Source organism: Juglans microcarpa x Juglans regia, chromosome 2S, assembly GCF_004785595.1.
Source record: "Juglans microcarpa x Juglans regia isolate MS1-56 chromosome 2S, Jm3101_v1.0, whole genome shotgun sequence".
In the NCBI taxonomy this organism is placed as follows: Eukaryota; Viridiplantae; Streptophyta; class Magnoliopsida; order Fagales; family Juglandaceae; genus Juglans; species Juglans microcarpa x Juglans regia.
The window spans coordinates 28,030,954-28,051,658 of NC_054597.1; the positions used below are offsets into that span (position 1 = coordinate 28,030,954).

Sequence of the window (20,705 nt, forward strand, 5' to 3'; positions counted from 1 at the left end):
TGTTGCATGAAAGTCGACAAGTGAATGGACATGTGTCCGATTGGCTGTCGATCGGGCAGGGCTCAATAAGCCTTGTCGCTAGCCATAACATCGTGGCGAGTTGATAAACTTGTCTTGTAGCATGAAGGTCGACAAGTCAAGGGACTTGTGTTCGACTGGAAGTGGGCGGGATAGGGCTTGAGAGGCCTTGGCCCTAGCGAATGCATTGTGGTGAGTCCAAAGACTCAACTTGTAGCATAAAATTTGGCAAGTCAAGGGACTTGCGATCGACTGGCTGTCAATGGGGCGGGCTTCGGGAGACCCTGGCCCTAGCCAATGCATTGTGGTGAGTACAGGGACTCGACTTGTAGCACGAAGGTCAGCATTGTCAAGAGACTTGTGTGCGGTTGGCTATGGGCAGGGTAGGGCTCGGGAGCCCTGGCCTTAGCCAATGCATTGTGGAGTGTCCAGAGACTCGGTTTTTATGATTGGGGCTTTTAGATAAAGGCAAATGGAGGTGAAATAATACTTGTTTTGTCATTCATAAGTCTTTGGTTACATTGTTGGGCAAGACTGTGGCCCTCACACAAAGTACTTTCTTAAGTGCTCGGCATTCCACGGGTAAGGCAGTTTGCAACCTTCCTAGTCCTTCAGACAATAAGAGCCCGACCTTCCGTTGGCTGCCACCACAAAGGCCCATTCCCATCAAGGACCTAGCTTTCCTTCTTCTTGGATGGTGACCCCTGTCTCCTTTAGGACTAAGTCTTCTACCTTGAAGGCCCGAGGTCGGACTCATTTGTTAAAGTATCGTTCAACTTTCCTCTTGTTGTTCGCTGTTGTACTTGCTACTTATTCTGGTCTTTCTTCCAGGAGGTCTAGGTTTTCTTTTAGTCCTTTGTGTTTGCAGTTTGGGTTGAAGTGTTGAACTCGATGCGTTGGCATTACCACCTCTACTGGAATTACAACTTCGTTCCCGTAGACAAGTGCGAAAGGTGTTTCTCCTGTGGGGGTCTTGATGGACATTCGGTAGGCCTATAATACACTGGGAGGCTCTTCGGCCCATCTCTACTTATGATCCCCAAGCTTCTTCTTCAGAACATTCAGCAATGTCTCATTAGTAACCTCTGTTTGTCCACTGGCTTGCGGTTGCCCCGGGGATGAGTACTTGGCTTTGGTCCTGGGCTCTGTACACCACTCCCGATAATTCGAGCAGTTGAATTACCTACCATTGTCTGATATAAAGCTCTGAGGAATGCCGAACCGATAGACTATGGATCTCCAGAGGTATCTTGTGATGGCCTGGGTCATGATTGTCGCTAGCGCTTCTGCTTCTAACCACTTTGTGAAGTAGTCAACTGCTACTACTACAAATTTCACTCCTCCCTTATCCTTGAGAAATGGGCCGATAAGGTCGAGCCCTCATTGTGTAAAGGGCCAAGGGGACATGATGGATGTCAGTTGTTTTGGCAGACAGTGAGGGATGGGCGCATGTTTTGTGCACTTGGGGCATTTCTTGACGAGGTCCTTTGCATCCCCAAGGGAGTGGGGCCTGTTGTACCCTGCACGCGTGACTCTGGCGGCCACCACCCTTCTACCAAAGTGATTTCTGCATATTCCTTCGTGTATCTAGGATAGGACATACTGAGCTTAGGAGGGGCTCGGAGAAACTTCTTCTATACAAGACTCCTTCAAACAATGTGAAATGTACCACATTGTTCCTAATCTTTTGTGCCTCTTCCTAGTTGCCTTGGACCAAGTCTTCACTGAGGTACTTTATGATATCGATAGCCCACTTTGGCGGTGATGGCTAGATGATGGATACGCTGATCTTGATAGCCGGTGTGTCAACCGTTTGGGCTATAGTATGATCCGAAAGTGGGGCTCTTCCTGGCCCAAGGCAGCCCTTCCAAGCAGTCAGCTTTGTGGTTCTCCCTCTCTGGGACTTACTGGATGTGGAAATACTTAAAACGGTCGTGCATCTCCCCCACTTGCTAAAGGTATTTCTTTAGTTTTTCCCATTTTGTGGTGAACTTCCCCGTTACTTGACTGACTACCACTTGCGAGTTGGCTCTTACCTCGATCTAAGTGGCTCCCAGCGACCTGGCTATCGACATTCCTGCCAGTAGTGCCCTGTAATTGGCCTCGTTGTTGGTAGTTTGGAAGCTAAGTTTGATCGCATAATCATGCTCCTCACCGAGCTCTGTGATGATGTGCACCCTTACACCCCCCAGCCCTGTAGGACGAGCCGTCGACTTAGACCTACTAGGGCTTGCCTTGGGGTGGAATATGCACTTTTTCTGGAAAGTCTAAGAATTTAGCTATGAAAGATGCTAGCACTTGCCCCTTGATTGTCGTGCAAGAGAGGTACTCAATGTCAGTTCAATCGCCCATTTCTTCATCTGGTCAGACACATCGGGTTTTTGTAATATTTTTCTGAGGGGAACATCAATGAGCACCTTCATTAGGTGAGGTTGGAAGTATGGCCTTAGTCTCCTTGAAGACATGACTAATGTGAATGCCAGCATCTCCATTCAAGGGTATCTGGCCTCAGCTGCTCGAAACACATGACTCGTGTAGTAGACAGGTTGTTGCTCCCCTCCCCCACTTCGGCTTAGGACAACAAACACGGTGTTTGGGGTTACTGCCAGGTATGCAGTCAAGCTTTCTCCTGGCTTGTTCTGACTAAGGAGCGGTGGGTGGGCCAAGTACTACTTCAGCTCGGTTAACACCCGGTAGCACTCTGCGTCCCATTTCCTTTCCTTTCTGAGGACCTTGAAGAAAGGAAAGCAGTTGTTGGTTGACCATGCGAAGAACCGGTTCAGGGCCGCTACTCTCCTTGCCTGCCTCTGGACCTCGTGAATTGTTCACAGCAAGGGCGCACTCACTATCGCCTCTACCTTTTCTGAATTGGCCTTGATTCCTCGCTTTGAGATCATAAAGCCTAAGCACTTCCCTGACTCGACGCCGAAGGCACACTTCAGCAGGTTGAGCTTCATCTGGTATCTGCTTAGCACTGTGAAACCTTCCCGACGATCAGCAATAGATTGCTCAGGTTTCCTAGTTTTGACCAAGAGATCATCTACATAGACTTCCATATTCCACCCGATCTGCTCCTTGAACAATTGATTAACTAGCCGTTGGTAAGTCGCGCCTTCATTCTTTCGATTGAACGACATAGCTTTGTAGCAGTAGAGTCCTCCGTTGGTGATGAAGGTTATCTTTTTCTCATTGTCCGGGTTCATCTTGATCTGATTGAACCTCTTGTATGCGTCCATGAAACTGAGTAGGGGGTGCCTAGCCATCGAGTCCACTATCAGGTCTATGCGTTGTTGGGGGAAGCTGTCCTCCGGGCAGGCCTTGTGCAGGTTGGTGAAGTCAACACACATTCTCCACTTCCCACTCGCCTTCTTCACTAGGACCATGTTAGAGAGCCATTCGGGGGAGTGGTTCTCCCTGATGAACCCCGGGCTTAGGAGGCAGTCCACCTCCTCGATGATGGCCACATACTTCTTTGCACTAAAGTTGTGGCGCTTTTGCTTGACATTCTTAGCCTTGGGATCCATACTCAGGCGATCCTCGATGATTGCTTTGTCAATTTCGGACATTTCTTCATGGCTCCAGGCGAACACATCTTGGTGCTCGGCAATGAGTGGTTTTACAGATCTTCTTAGATCGAGGGCTATATTGGCTGCCACATGTACAGTTCACTCGAGTCTATGCGGGTCCACCGACACCAACTTTAGGGGCTAATAAGGCTCTGTCTATCGCAGTGTCTACTTGTCCCTAACCTCCTCATCCAGCTCCGTTAGGGTCGGCAGTGGAGGCGAGTCGGTAGCCTTTCAAACTCCTTCGAGAGCTCGGACCTCTTTGGCCTCCTACTTTAACTCCCGCACAAAGCATTCTCATGTCGTCAGGTTGTTCACAACATGCTCACAACGGATCTCGCCCACTCCCGCGGGAGTTGGGAATTTCATCTTTAGATGGAATGTGTAGGCCATCGCCCTCAGGTTGTTCAGGGTTGGTTGCCCTAGGATTGAGTTGTAGGAGGAGGGTGCTTTCACCACGAGGAAATCCACCATGGTAGCTGTCGTCCTTAGGGCCTTCCTTGCCAAGATGGACAAGGTGATGACTCCAATTCGCTGGACTATGTCTCCAATGAAGCCTTTGAAGGGTGTTGGGGCAGGGCACAGCCAATCGAGGGTGATGCCCATTTGGACGAAGGCTTCCCAAAATAGAATATCGGCAGAACTGCCGTTATCGATCAGGACCCTTCTAGTTGTGTAGGACCCTTCTAGTTGTGTAGTTGGCTATATGCATAGTCACTACCAAGGCGTCGTCATGAGGGTGGAGGATGCCCTCCTCATCCTTCTCATTGAAGGTTATGATCATCCCCTGAGTGGCTCCTAGAGCTCGACATCGCCTTTCTGGCAGTGAACACGTCTTCATACTAAGCCCGTCTGGCATGGTTGTTTGCATCGAGGAGGTGGTCCCTACCTTGGCATACCATCCTGCGATTATGCAGATTTTGCCCAGAGGATCATTCCCTCTAGCCGGGCTTATTTGGCATGAACTTACTCTAGGGCGTCCTTCCGCCCTTTGCCTTACTGGACTTTCACTTCTCTGTTGCTGTGTACGAACATCGGGTCTTCGGGCGTGTTGCTCATCACCCCGTTGGTCTAGCAGTGCATCTAATTCCTCCAACTTCAACTTTCTTGTAAAGCAGTCTTTTGGTCGATGTCTATCGTTGCAGTGGTAGGTGTAGTATTAGGGTGGGCCAAATCTTGTTGTTGTTCTCTCTTTGGGCTCGAGTTTCTTTCGGCCTCCACAGCCATGCTAGAGTATGTGCATGGTCGGACCCGTCTAAGAGCTGGCTGCTCTTCCTTGCGCTTCTTGGGTTCCTTCTTCATGTTACCTTCTCGGCCCATATTGCTGCTCTGCTCAATGGCTCTCTTATCTGCCTGATCCAACTAGGTCTTCTAAAGGGCCATCAGTGCCTGAAGCGTGTCTTTGACGTTGATGAAATCATCGGCTCGATCCATGAACTCCCTTAATGAAGTGGGGATTTTCCGCGTGATTTTGATCATAAATGGGATACAGGGCTAAACCCCCCTACGAGAGCCGCCTGTGTGATCTTTTCATCCTACTCGTCTGTTTTCATGCGCTCCTTGTTGAATCGAGAGAGGTATCAGTTCAAACTTTTGTCATCTTGATTTACTTGACCATCAAGAGATAGGTTGCGGGATGCCTCCTTTTCCTACTTTCCATGAACTGCATCAAGAAGAGATGGGCCAGCTCGGCGAAGCTGTCGATCGTATTGGGCAGTAGGGACTTGAACCTTGTTCTCGTTTTCCCCTTCAAAGTGAGAATGCCCTGCATGCGACTTTTCCTGGGATTCCATGCAAGGTCATATGGGCTTTGCATGTTTTTAAATGTTCTAAGGGGTTCTTGGACTCGTTGTATGTATCTATCTGCATAACTTTGAATCTTGGGTGAAGTGGAACCACCATAACCTCAGTGCTATATGGCAGGTCTATGCTAGTGGGTAGCTAGTCCACAATGGTCATCGTACCCATATGTTTGGCCATCTTAGCATATTTATCCCCGAGTTCACGGAGCTTGAGGTGCATTCTGCGTCACTCTTCTTCAGCTGCCCCTACTTTTAGGGACTCAACGGGACTCAAAGTGGTGGCTATGCTCGTCTCTCTCCAATTCCCCGTTGGTTCTCCATAGGGACGCATTCCCTGTCACCTCCTCCATCAGCTTTTGTATGATTTCACCTTGTTCGATGACTCCTGCTTCCATTGTTTTGGGTTGTTCTTCTTCATGACGTAAGGCTTGAGAGCGTGTCGTTGCTGACATGCAAAGCACACGCTACTATAGGAAAGAAAAAGATCTCTCAAACAGTACTATTGTTGATGTTGTGTTTCATGGCCTGAGCAACTCTACGCTGCTGAGCTCGGTTTGGATTCTGTTGAGATAAAGAATGGGGGGTTGGGGCGTTATGATACCTCCGATGCCTAAGTCAATTGTTGGGATAGGGTGGCCAAGAAAATGAAAGAGAAAAGTATTCAAAATCAGAGAGAGAGAGCCCCTTAGAGGGTGTGAGGGGTATTTATATACTTGGCCAATATAATCTTTTGGCAAAAGGGATTTGAGGAGGTGTTGTCGTACCTGTCAGCCGAGTCATCGGGGTGTTGCCAGCATCCCCACCTGCCACTTTTAGTGTCAACCTTTTGTCAGATGGTAGGACCCCATGCTTGATCGTGACGACCACTGACACCTTAGCCTAGGCCGCACCGTGCGTGGACATGGTCAGGCGAGCCCGCCGTTAGTACCTGAGTGCATGGGCTTGTCGTTGACACATTGCTCTTGAGTTGTCGGCACTTCTGTCTGTGCTACTTTCAGCACTTGGGTGTCAGTGTCCTTCCTGACATCTTGATTTGACCCTGACGCCTTGATCGTGGGAGGTCAGGGGCAATCCATAGCTTTGACTGGTCCCAACACCAGGCACGTCTTCTACCCCTTCCCACTGTTTATTGCCCTCACACAAGCATTCCACTGTTTACTAAGAAATACTACTTTTAAGGTCCTTCAATTGTTTCAGTTAAGTGGTCTGCCTAATACCTAAGAAATACTACTTTTAAGTTGATAAGTCTACCAACAGGATCTTTGAGCATGTGGTTGACCTTGCAAGCTAGTTTAAGAAGAGTGGTAATCCCTTGTGTTAAGAATCTTTGCTTTTGGCCATGCTGTTGGGGTGACAAATTGGGATGATGGGAGAATTATTTAGGATATCAATTTTTGTATTTGTTATTTTAATTAAACGTAACAATGTTTACCCTTTGTAGTGTAAGGGCTTCAAAGGATTTAGAAAAGTACTCATCAAAATAGAGTAAAGCAGACAGTAGAAAAGGCTTGAAGAACAAAAAAGTTTTCAAAAATTGGGGAATGAAATGATGAAGTATAGTGAAACAGGGGACAATTTAGTATGAAAGTGCAAACACAATGGTGAAGTTATTACTAAAAAGAATATTTTGGAATGGAATTCCACTAAAACACAAGGGTTGAATTCCATGATATTCTTATTGGTAATATTCTTTTTACTAACCATATAGGATCTGGTCTTTTATTTCTCTTGAACAATGTTGAGCATCCTAATTTGGTTTTGAATTGCTGAGGGAGGGAAATGTGTAACAACTCAGTCCCAAAGGGGGAGAGAGTTACTTTCTATCACTTAAACTCAAATCTCACAATGCATATATAGACTTCAATTTCTCAATTACACATAGATCTCATTGTTTCCAATCAACTAATCCAATATAAATAATCTAAAAATACCAGAAAACTTCAAAAATAAACATCAACCTCCCGAAATACTAAGTCATCAGAACATGACAAAATTACTGAATAAGATTCTCTAATAATCATAGTAACCTTCTAAGCTTAATCCACCATGCTTAAATCATCTCACCCATACTCCCTAGTGTTCATCCTTAGCTGAAATATATCTTCATCTTATCATATCAATTCATATCATATCGTATTGTATCGTATTATATCATATCATCATATCATATCATATCACCATATTTAACCCCCGTAGTTAGGTTGTGTTATCCCTGGCGACCAAAGCAGACAGTATTAGAATGTAAATTTTTTCCTTATTCATTCTCAAAGCCACGAATATGCATACTGAAAAGAACATGCATAAAAATCATTTTGATTCTAAAGTGGGTGCCAACCATATAAGAAAATCAGAGTCATCTTATCAGAACCAGAAAAATAATAAGAATAGAATCAGAAAGTCATGCCAAAGGTTTTTCAAATGCCATATCATATCAAATATAAAACTGAAAATTTTCTTATCATTTTAACATAATCGAAATGGATTTAGAGCATCTTCATATAACATGTACGAAATTCACAAATTTCATATTCCGCTCTTTCGCACATTTCAGAAACAGCATGTCCAAATATTTCTCATGTCTACACCAGTCATGTCAAAAAATAATTTCTCTTTTATATAGATTTCATGAGTAATGCAGAACACATAACTGAGGTTATTTTCACATTTCTTTTTAAAACATATCATACACATTTTTCATAAAATCAACCTCAGTTCATTTTCTTATGCAAAGTTTAGCATATGAACCCCGCTTACCTAGACTTTTTAATTTTTTCTGAATCTTTTCACAACTGTGCTAAATGAATATCAATCGTTATCTATAAAATAGTTGTGTAACTTGTGTGAATTTCCAATTGTACATATATTTCAAAATTAAAGCCAGAGAATTAAAATCCTTGAACACACAAATCCCATTTCCTCCAAATACTTTGATTTTCACATAATTTTCTCCAAACAATTACATGATTAAATCCTATGATCGATTGCTTGTAAATTGGTCTTAGAATATTATCATGTAAACAGGTGATCTTAATACCAAACTATACATATTAAACTCAAGATATCCACACATGTTCTGTAGACCTCTACAACCCATACGTAAAACAAAATAGCATACTAATTTCCAAAAATAATTAAACCCAAGACTGCCTAAGAAATCAACTTCCTCATAAAATTGGGCTCACTAGAAACTCACAAAATCAAGCCCAGAGCACGTGAACATCCAAACCCAGCAGGCCCTAATACACATAGATCGCCTTGAGGTAGTTAGACACACTAGCACTACTGCTAAGTGTCCTCAGCCAAAACATGAGAGACAAAAAGATTATGCAGCAGAACCTAGTGGAAACCAGGCACCAAGCAAAGGAAATCCAACGACTATCAGAGATTAAATCACGTTAGCCTCCTTCGTGGCATGTGGTGGAGTTTAGAGAGAGAGAGAGAGAGCGGTGACTTAAGCACCCAAATGGGGGAGCTGCTCTATTTTTGGCACGGGAAAACAGAGGCCTCTTGGCATACGATGTGGCTTGCGATGGCTGTAGTGTGGAGCTCCCGACATGAAGTGGTGGCTAGAACCGAGGAAACATGGGAGAGGCTTAAGTGGTGGTGGTGCATGCGCTAGAAGACTGTGATGTGAGAGGCAGTGGTCCTCTGCTTGGGTACTGGTGGCGAAGCTATGGAATGGTCTTTTGAATGCAGGTGTTCTGGATGTGGTGATGTGGGTAAGAAACGTGCAAGCGGAAGGGGTGGTGGTTGTGAAGTGCTTGTTGTTGGTTTCCAACGTGGTTTGTTGATTGGGTGATGAACGATGAGTGGCCTATGACTGAGTGGTAGTTGGCTCCACGATGGTTCTCCGAGTGCACTACGGTCATGGTTGAGATGGATCTGTTCTGAGTTGCACAAAACAAAGGCCTTCAGTTGATCTATTCCAACGAGGGTGGTGTTATCGCTGGATTGTTTTTGCGATCTGCTATATGTGGGATGATTGCTAGTGTGGACTAGAGAGTTTTTGGTGCATGCAGGGGTAGCACTATGGGTGGAGGCTTGCCAGTTGGTGTTAGGCGGTGCTGTGGTGGCGTGGGTCTACGGTGGTGTAAGGTAGAGGCTTAAGTCAGTCGGCCGAGCGAGTTTCATCGTGCAGGAGTAGGGTGGTTCTCGTGGCTGTCGGTTGAGGAGAGTACATAATGAGGTGAAAATAAAATTGAGAGGGAGACCAAGAGGAAGAAACATTGGAGAGAGTAAGAGAGGGAGAGAGAGAGAGAGAGAGAGAGAGAGAGAGAGAGTCTGTTGAGAAGATAATTTGAAGGTGAAGAAAAGAAAATTAAACTGAAAAGGCGTGGGTAAAAATTGGGATTCATGGAAGAGGAATTGGGGGAACAACTAACGGAAGGAGAAGATTTCTGGGGGAAAGAAACCGTCGGGATAAAGCGTGGGTTTGGAGAAGAAGAAACTAAAAGGAGAATGAGTTTTTCCTGAAAGCGACATCCTGTGGGTCTTCTGGGTTGGGATCTTTCTGAGCTTGGGTCGTGGGCTTGGGAATTAAGAAAAGCATCTCAGTTGCCGCATTATTCTCTCCACTTCTGACTAGCTGGTTGCACTATAGCAACACCTTCAAAACCATTTTGATGGATGGCCTGGTAGAAGGCTGCGTGTCAGTACAATAGAGTCAAGTCTGAAAAATTACACATTTCATTTAAGTGACAGGGCTCCTTGACCTCTTCATCCAAGGCATCACCTATAGGTTTTCCATTTTGAATGTGTTGCAATGCCCATTTGTCTAGGGATGTGTATTCATCACATCATTGAATTTCCTCCTGGTTGTCTGCTCCAGAAGGGTAATCCCGAAATTGCAAACATTAATCTTCTCATTAATTCTGGTTGTCCGAACGTACTCTGCATTTCAATTCAAAGTTAAGCCAAACTTCTGGTGATGGAAAAAGAGAAAAAATTATTACTAAAAGGAAACTAGAAAATTTATATAGTTACACACTAGTAGCTATGTAGCCAAAAGAGCCAGCCACTGCTAACATTGTAACTAGTTCGCCCTCCTTGATCAACATCTTTGCTAGACCAAAATCAACTATTTGTGCATTGAAATTCAGATCTAAAAGGATGTTGCTTGACTTCACATCTCAATGAACAATCCTGAGCATCCTCATTTGGCTTTGAATTCTGTAGGAAGGGAAAAGCATCTCAGTTTCCTCACTCTTCTCTCCATTTCTGACTGAGTAGCTGCACTAACGCAAAGCCTTCAGAACCTCTTTCCTAGATGGCATGGTAGAAGGCAGTGTGAAGTACAATAGAGTCCAAGTCTAAAAACATGACACATTTCATTCAAGTGCCAGGGCTCCTTGACCTCCCCATCCAAGGCATCACCTATAGGTTTTCGACGTTGAATGTGTCGCAATGCCCATTCGGCTAGGGATGTGTTTTCATCACCATCCTTGGCTTTCCTTTCAATTGTAAGTTCTAGAAGGATAACCCCAAAGTTGTAAACATCGATCTTTACATTAATTATTGTCTTGCGAGCATACTCTACATTTTAATTCAACAACACAAGCTAAGCCAAACTTTTGGTGATTGAAAAAAAGGAAACATCATCAATAAAAGGAAACTGAGAAATTTATACTGTCACACACCTGAAGCTATGTAGCCAAAAGAGCCAGCCACGATTGATATTGTAGCCAGTTCTCCCTCCTTGATCAACATCTTTGCAAAACTGAAATTAGCTATTTGTGCATTGAAATTGAGATCTAAAAGGATGTTGCTTGACTTCACATCTCAATGAACAATGGGTAATGATCTGTCACAATGCATATAGGAGAGGCCCTAAAAAATTATTGGTTCAACCAAACATTGGGGAATGAGAAAGGGGAAGGACTTGTTGCACTCCTCAAGAAGGATATGGAATATTTGTATGAACAATATGTGGTTTTTCAATTTTATTACCTCCCAAGTGTAGAAGGTGTCTTACTTGTGTATACTGAGAGTCCCAAGGTTGATTTCACAGGGATTAAGGTAGATTCAGTGCTATGCAATTGTTTATTGGAATAACAGGAAGCAAGGAGGTGATATATGGGATGTGCAACTATCTTAGTGTCCCTAGGCAGCTTTGTAAGCCAGATTGTTCATACCATAAGACTCAAGGGGTTGAAAATAGTTTTAGCTTCTTTTCTGAGAATCCTAAATGCGAATGAGTTGGAATGGATGCACACCAAAACAAAGAAAAAACTAAAGAAACCGAATTCTTTGTATTGATAAAGATGAACAAGTTCAAAACTCAAGACCAATATTCTGAATAGCTTTTAAAGGAAAAAAAAAAATAGAAAAATACCTAGGCTTCGGGTTACCTTTACACAGATGGATTCAAGGGGAGTTTTGCATTTACTCTTCAAATGCGATTTCAGTCATGATAAAAGCATTTGGATAATGTATATGATAAAAACTCTAACAACACATTTACTGAATAATCTCAACAAATTTCATATCAAACTGCCAATCAACATACAACTCGGGTTACGGTCTGCATTCCTTAAGCATTCACCGTGCCTTCAGTCAACGATGGACCAAAGAAGACACAGAGAAACTCTAATCCCCGTGTCTATAAGCATGACAAAAATCATGGAGAATACAAATTAGAACTGGGAAGAAACCAAAACTCCCACTCAAAACCCTACTGCCCAAAAGTTCCCCTTGACCTAGTTCACGAAATTACTCTTCCATCGAGTATGAAAACAAGCTCTTAAGCAAATAAAAAGACTGATCCATAATCCAGAGAAAGTAAAAAAAAAAAAAAAGACCTTAAAATTAGAAGCTGAACTTTCCAAATGATTGTTGGACTCTGCCAAAAATCCCAACATCCCCTTCTCGCACGTCCCTTGGTCCCTTTTAAGCTCTCCTTCTTCATCCTCTCAAGTGCTCCTGCTAGTTCTCTCTCCAAGTTGCCAATTCCATGCGGTTCTAGGGTGTAAAGCTTGAGATGCAAAACAGCAAGGGTCACGGGCTTGAGAGGATTCTTTCTTCTCTTTTTGTCTAAGTGTCGAGTGGGTGTGTGAGGTAAGTGGTTAGATTTTGATTCTTTTGCACGTGCATTTCCCATTTTGACCTTGTGATGCCTTTGTTGTAAACTTGTTGTGTAAATAAGCATATGTGCTCATTTCCAGATCAAAACCCTTAATTTTCATGATTAATTTTCATATTATTTCCACTTAATCACAACCCCCAACTAGCTTTTAGCTAGACTCTTACCAAAGGAGCGATAAAAAGATGAACAGCTCTCCCTTCAAAGGTTTTCCCAGCTAAGAACTTGTCAAAAACATAAGTCATTAATTCCATAGTTCAGATTTGTTCCTCATTTCAGAAGTTCATGTAATAAAAAAAAACTTATGCAAAAGAAACCAATAATGTAATTGCACATCCCAAACTGTAAGCAGCGCTGTTCCTAGGTCATTTGAGTTGCACACTATCTTCTACCAGGTTATTTTACAGTAACAGCTATGATAGAGAATGACCCTTGTCCTTAATTCAAACCCACTGATTTGTTGGCTTTCACACTATCACACTTTGAAAGGCTTCCTCATTTCTTTTCTTGTTAAAGTCCCGTTGATAGGCAGCCTTTTCCAAAAGCACTCAGATCTCTGGTTTGTCCCTTTTCTCTTTCCTTTTTCTTCTTCTCCCTTTTTTTTTTCTTTTTTCTTTTTTTTTTTATTTTAATTTTAATTTTTTAATAAAACCATTCAGATGTGATTCATTAAGGTGTGCCTAACTGCACATTTTATAACCCTAGTAGAAGAAGTGTGACTCCTCAGATGTCCTAGTTTGCAAACGAAACAGTTTGGAAGTAAGCAAAGTGTTCATTATTTCCTTTGTCCAAGTGTGACTTTATTATACGATCTTCTCAACAGAGCCACTTCAAAGTTCTTGTGTATCTATGAACTCATGATTCAGACAGTTCTCTTCTAGTCATACCTAATAAGTGTTTCATCCTTGCATTAGAATTGTTCTCCTTGTGACAATTTTTTTTTTTTTGAAACTTCAAATACCACCTCCCAACTAAACCAAAGCATTGTCCTCAATGTGTGCATGAAGAAGAGTTAATGAAAAGATGTTACTTGGGTAGCAGAACTTAACATTTGAAAGATGTAAAACAAGAAAAATGAGTATGTCTTGTAATGCAATTTGGTTAGATCATGAGGCCAATAGCTTTGAAGAAAGAAACTTCAGTAAAAGGGAATGAGCAAAGAAAGGGAAAAAGAAAACAAAAACTAAATAAAGTAATTGACACTTGCAGTCTGTATAGGAACTTAGTCAGTTGACAATTGGTTCCTGTAATGGGATGAATGAAATTTCTGGTGCATATGTCCCTAAGAATGGCTTCAGTCTCTGACCATTCACCTTGAAAGTATTATCATTTTGAGGGTTTGATATTTCTATGGCACCATGAGGAGAATATTATTTTGTTATAGATTTCTTAGCCTATTATTTTGTTTTATATTGCTCATGTTGGATATGTTGTTGCTAGCTGTGTTGCAGTATTATTATTGGCTTTAGACCAAAGGGCTAAAGGTCCAAAGGATACATGAGACCTTAAACGATTTAGATGGGTTTAAAGTTTTGAAAAAGAAAATTGCATGAAGCTTTCGGCCAGCTAGTATACATCAGCTTATGATTTTCCAGTATTGATATATTATGAAGGTCTGAAATTATTTTTCTAACTAAAATCGTTTCATATTTTGTTTCCAGACACAACTTGGAAGTTGGAATGACAGTGTGACACTTGGAACATTTAAAGTATTTTGGTTCATTTGTTGCCTTGTTGGGCAATTATATTTGTTGTTGGAAACATTTAATTCTGTTGGCACTTAGAAAATATTATTATGATTGAATTGGATGATGGGTGTGGTCTTGTGGATGATTTTGGATGTGGTTGATGGATGATGGGTGTGGATATTTATTGTAGTGATAAGTTGGATGTGGATGACGGATGATGAGAGTGGATGTTTATTGTAGTTATTAGTCCTTTTTGATTTTTTTTTTCTTAATTTTTTAGAAGCATGTTTGTATGTTACTTGTTTTTATTTAGTTTTATGTATTGTTATATTTTTAGTAAAATTGAAGCAAAAGTGAATTATTTACTTTAGATTGTAATTTTTGAAAAAATTTAAATTAAAAGCTCGCACAAAAAATTTCTTTTTAAGAACTGCGTCAAATATGAGTTGAAAAAAAAAAAAAAAAAAGCCCAAGATCCGACTCCGCTCCGACAAGTCGGAGTCGGAGTCGGAGGATGGGCATATAGACTCCAACTTGGTCGGTGCTCAGCCCTAAACCATAGAGGATCTAGTGTAACACCCTGGTCTAGCAGGGGTTGGAGAGTTACTACCTATCAGTTAAACTCACATTTTAACAATATAATTATAGACTTCAAATTTCCAATATCATATGAAAATTTCAATTCAAAATAATTTTTTCAATATATATAACAGATTTTCTAAAATGCCAAGTCATCATAACACAATAAAACTTCTTAATAAAAATCTTCAATACTCATAAAGATTTTCTATGCTTAATCCACTGTACCTAAGTCATCTCACCCAATGTTTTATAATCGTGATTCTTAACTGAACCATAAAAAATATCTAAAAAATATTGTGGAGATAAAGAATGAGTTATCAACAACTCAGCAAGTAGAGAACATATACTAGTATGTAAGCATGAACATTTATAGAATTCGGAATGCAGAACAAAACATTTTCCTTCGAAATGCAGAATCAAAATATTTGCTTTCAAATGTGTAATCGAAGCATGTTATCAAAAATATCCGAACAAAACTTTCATAAAACTTTCTTATTCAAAATAAAAATCCTTTGGCATATCAAATTCTGAAACATCATCTATTTGATGTTTAACCCATATCAGAACATCAAATAGATGATGTTTAACCCAGATCAGAACATCAAATATTTCAGAATTTGATATTTCTGAAATATCAAATTCTGAAATATCATATCAGAACATTACATCGGGACAGATACCATGTTTAACCCACGTGGTAAGGTTATAAACTATCATTATTCCTGTGGATGGGCTACATATCATGTTTAATCCCGTGGTAGGGTTATAAACCACCATTATACTCGTGACTGAGTTGTATACCATGCTCCACCCCCGTGGTAGGGTTATAAACCAACATTATACTCAGGGCTAGACCGTAAGCCATGTTTCACCCTTGTGGTAGGGTTATAAACCACCATTATATTCGTGGCTGTATTGTATGCCACTATTATACCCATGGCGGAGCTGTAACAGAAACCGAACAAAACATCATCGGAACCAAACTATATTCAGATACAAAATCAGAATTCAGAATCTCATGCCAAAGTTTTCAGATGCCATATCATATCAAAACCAAGTATTGAAGAATTTCAGATCATTTCACATATTCAAGAATAACAGAAACAAACTTCTTCATTTAATCAAAGCAAAACTTTTTGGATCTCATATTCACTCTTTTTGCATAGTTCAGAAATAGAATACACAAAATTAGCTCATGTCTATACCAGTCATGACAAAAAATATTTTATCTTATATAGATTTATGCATATGTAGAACAAACATCTAAGGTCGTTTTCAAATTTCTTTTAAAAAACAAACGTGCATATTTTCAAACTCAACATTATTTCATTTCTTTTATGCAAAGCTAGTATATGAACCCCGCTTACTTGGACTTCTTTTTTTTGCAGCAATTTTCTACAACTGTGTCGAAATGAATATCAATTTTCACTGATAGAGGAGGCTAGAGACGACAAAAGTGGTGGCCGACTAGATTGACGGTGTACGACGCGGCTAAAGAGCACATGCAACATACGTGGGGGGGGGGTGCTTGGTCCGTGTAGAAAGGTGATGGTAGGGGTTGGCCAGGATTGATGGTGGAGCACAATGGCAGTAACACAGTGCAAAACACTGTGAGAGGCCAACAGAGGGATGGCTCGATAGAGGATTTGAGCAGGAACTTGCTCTGCTTTTGGATAAGCAAAACAGGGTCTGACTTCAACATGGTTCCCGATGGTTGGAATCGGGATGGGGGCTGGCGGCGTGTGGTGGCTCGAGAATTGGAAGGGTTCGCGTCATGTGGTGGTGGGAAGAAAAGAAAATAAAAACTGGTGGTCTTGTTGCATAGTTGAGGCTTAAGGAGAAACGGATGTGACTGGTAGCAAAATTGATGCGACTACTAGCAAAGGAAACCAATAGGTAGTTTGGTAGTGGTGCACGACAACCCTAGATTGGAAAAAAAAAAGAGGTTTTGATGAACATCCAAACTCATTCGTGTATATATATATATATATATATACACACATACCAATTGCTGTAAATCCTAATGGGATAGAGACGTGCATGTATGGGCTACAAGAGTGTTGCGAAGTGGGGGCTGAGGATTTTTTTCTTAAAAAACAAATACAAAACTATTTGAACGTGGAGAGGGGCAACTGAAACTAACTAGAATTTTAATGGGAAAGGGACTCTAGAGTCCATTTGAAAAAAATAACAAACATTTAAAAAACTAAATCATAGGTTGGATTCTTGAAAAAATAAACTAGACTTGTAATCTATATTTAAAAAAAAAATACTCAAAAACTCAACTAGTATTTTCATACACAAGTCCAAACATATTTAGAAACCGGGCTTGTCATGGTCTGAGTGTTACATCTAGTCTTTTATTTCTCTTGAACAATTCTCAACATCCTCATTTGGCTTTGAATTCCTTAGGAAGGGAAAAATATCTCAGTTGTCGTATGCTTCTCTCCCTTTCCAACTAGCTGGCTACATTGGAGCAAAACCTTAAGAACCTTTTTCATGGATGGTCTGGTAGAAGGTTGTGTGCCAGTACAATAGAGTCCAAGTCTGAAAACCTGACACATTTCATTCAAATGGCAAGGTTCTTTGACCTCCTCATGCAAGGCATCAACTATTGGTTTTCTATCTTGAATGTGTCGCAATGCCCATTCGGCTAGGGATGTATGTTCATCACCATCGTTGGCTTTCTTTCCTGTTGTCAGCTCCAGAAGGATAACCCCAAAGCTATAGACATCGATCTTCTCATTAATTTTTGTCGTGCGAGCACACTCTGCATTTCAATTCAGCAATTAAACCAAACTTCTAGTGATGGAAAAAGAGGAAAACATAATCAATAAAAGGAAACTTGGAAATCTATATTGTCACACACCAGGAGCTATGTAGCCAAAAGAGCCAGCCATGACTGACATTGTCACCGGTTCTCCCTCCTTGACCAACATCTTTGCTAGACCAAAATCAGCTATTTTTGCGTTGAAATTGAGATCTAAAAGAATGTTGCTTGACTTCACATCTCGATGAACAATGGGTAGTGAGTAGCCATGGTGCATATAGGAGAGCCCCTGGGCAACTCCAACTGCTATATGCAACCTCTTAGGCCAATCTAAGACAACATGATTGACTGAACTTGAAAAGGTTGTTGGTCTACTTTTCCTATGCAACCAACGATCCAGGCTTTGGTTATCCAGATACTCGTAGACAAGAAGTTTTGAGTTATCATTGGAGATACAACAAAGCAACTTCACTATGTTGGCATGTCGAATTGAACTAAGTACTTTGATTTCTGCCAGAAATTCCTTTTCAAGTTTTTCTTCTAGCTTTATGTTATTCCGAATCTTCTTCACAGCAACAATATCACTTGAAGGATGAACAACAACACGATATACTTGACCTGATCCACCAGAACCAATCAGGTTATTTTCTACCAATCCTGGCAAAATGTTTGATTCTGTGAAACTCAGCTTCTGGAATGAGATGAGCTTCCATGTCAAATGCAATCCATGCTTTCTTTTTTTGTAATTTATGATCACAAAGAATGAAATAAATAAACCTAGAAGAACTGCTACCACCAAACCTATGATCCAAGCAATTAATAGGTAAGAAGTTTTGCTCAACTTCTGGCGGCGCGAAGTGCAGTTCTTGAGGTTAAGGGATCGAGTTGGTCTGTTAGCACAAAGACTTGGATTTTTCAAGAAGCTGTAGGCATATGCATCATTCTCGAATTCACTTGGGATGCTTCCAGATAGATGATTTGAAGACAGATTAAGTGAAATGAGCTTCAAAAGGCCAAGTTTTGATGGAATTGGGCCAGACAACTGGTTTTCTGACAAGTCCAATTTAGTAAGGCCTGGTAAGGAACCAAGTTCCTCTGGAATTTGTCCAGAGATTGCATTTTGGCTGAGGTCTAGAGTATTCAACGATTTCCATGAATTTATATCTGATGGAAGGGAGCCTGAAAGTCTGTTTCGATCAAGCAAAAGAATTGTCAAACGAGAAAGATCTCGAGGAATCGTGCCGTTGAAGTGGTTATTACTAGCCATGAGAACCAACAAATTCCTCCAATAAGACGCTCCCTGTGGAATTTCACCTGAAAACTTGTTGTTATTCATCTCCAATCGTGAAAGATTCCATGCCAATCTCTCAGGTAGCTCGCCTGTAAAAGAATTATCACTTAGCATCAACTTTTTTAGATTTGATGATGTCCAAAGACCACTTGGAATTTTCCCAAAAAAGTTATTTCTGTATATCTTGACTAGTTCCAAACTGCTGCAATTTCCAAGTGACTTGGGCAACTCTCCAACAAGCTGGTTTTCAAAACCTACCACTTCCACTAACTTCCTATTGTCACACAAGTGTTTTGGTAACTGGCCTGTAAACCTGTTGGTTGAAACCCAAAGCCTTTCCAACATAGAATACCTCCCTAGTTCTGGAGGCAAACATCCTAAAAAATTGTTGTTAAATAACTTGAGATCTACCAGCCTCGGAAGAAGACCAATGCTATATGGGATTTTTCCAGATAATTGATTGAGAAACAAAGCCAGACCCGTCAAATTTTGAAGCTTTCCAAAATCATCGGGAATTGTCCCTATCAAATTATTTTCTGAGAGATCGATGATAGAGAGGTTCAAAGCCTCGACCACCCGAGGAATCTCTCTGGACAACTTGTTTTTGTAAAGGTAAACAATCTTTAGATTCTTTGGCATAAACAAACTATCAGGGATCTTACCGGTCAAGTTATTTTGTGACAAATCCAAATGCTCTAGAGCTGCCATTTCTCCAATCGTGTTTGGGATTTCCTTGATCAAATTTGTCCCAGCCATCCATAAAAACTTCAGCTTCTTCATCTTTCCGAACTCCGAAGGCAACGTTGACACTATCTTAGAATTATAGGCCAATCCTAGTTCCTCTAGATTGGACAGGTTTCCAATCTCTGGCGGGAAAGAACCAGTAAATGGACACTGGACAAGCATGAGTTTCCTCAATTCCGTCAACTGCCCGATAGATGCGGAGATGTTACCATTGAAGTTGTTGCCTTCAAGGCTGAGCTCTCGCAGCTGAGACATGTGGTGAATGTCATCGGGGATTGCACCATAAAAGTAGTTCTGCGAGAGGTCAAGAATTTCCAGCTTCGAACAGTTGTAAAGAGCTCTCGGGAACTCCGTTGAGTGGAAACTGTTGTTATAAACATCAAATGTTGTGAGGTTCTTGAGATTGCAAATAAAGGGTGGGACTGTTCCACTGATGTTGTAATCTCTGAAGGATAATCCAATGATAGAGTTATTGGAGCAAGTGATCTCAGGCCAGGAACAATGGGAGGTCGAGTTTGTTGGAATCCAGTGTCTGAGAGATTCTGGGTTCCCCCAGAGTTGTTTCAGGTTTAGTAGGATTCCATGTTCTTGAGCCTGAGAATTTGCATGGCTGAGAAAGAGGAAAAATGTGACGTAGAAAGAGAAATGAATGAATATTTTAGCAGCTTTCGTCATTGGAGGAGGTTGAGTTCTTTTGGCTCTGGCTTTTGCTCTAGTCTGAACTCAACTCAACAATGAGTTAAGAAATAGATGAAAACTCATAAAGATGAAAAAAAATACACATCAAATGGTGGGACGTTCAAACATTGGAAAATTAAAGAATGTCACATCTAAAAATTTTCCACACAAAGGGAAATCTCGTTGAGCAATTATTGCAAGTTTAGTCCAGCATCTTTAATTATCGTGGGGCTGGTATTTTCCATCTTTGCCAAGTAAATAAGAACCAAAACATGGGATTCTTAAAGAAAAAGAATAAAAAAAATTGTTTTTGAAGCAAGATTAGTAGATTTACTCATATGTTTAGAACAAAGAGCTAGTTTTTGTGTCATTATAGACTTTGCAACTCATAAGAGTGTTTAACATGATTAGTACGTGCTTAAAGGGCAATGATAGCCACGCCATCCGTATAATTTTTCTACAACTTTTTAATAAAATAATATTTTAAA

At 41.2% G+C, this 20,705-nt stretch overlaps 1 protein-coding gene and 1 long non-coding RNA gene across 2 annotated transcripts in view; one reads left to right on the forward strand and one right to left on the reverse strand.

Annotated features, from left to right (window-relative positions):
- The window catches only part of LOC121253529 (receptor-like protein kinase 5), a 38,377-nt gene extending 18,163 nt beyond the window's left edge, over nt 1-20,214 (reverse strand). Inside the window, exon 1 of the mRNA XM_041153531.1 lies at nt 17,604-20,214. Coding sequence (XP_041009465.1) covers nt 17,604-20,214 — 2,611 coding nt within the window. The remainder of the gene's footprint in view (nt 1-17,603) is intronic.
- Nucleotides 10,582-17,283, forward strand: LOC121251765. The gene is made up of 2 exons (XR_005938104.1): nt 10,582-10,611; nt 17,197-17,283. It is a non-coding gene; the product is annotated as an uncharacterized LOC121251765 (long non-coding RNA).
- Nucleotides 20,215-20,705: the final 491 nt, after the last annotated feature.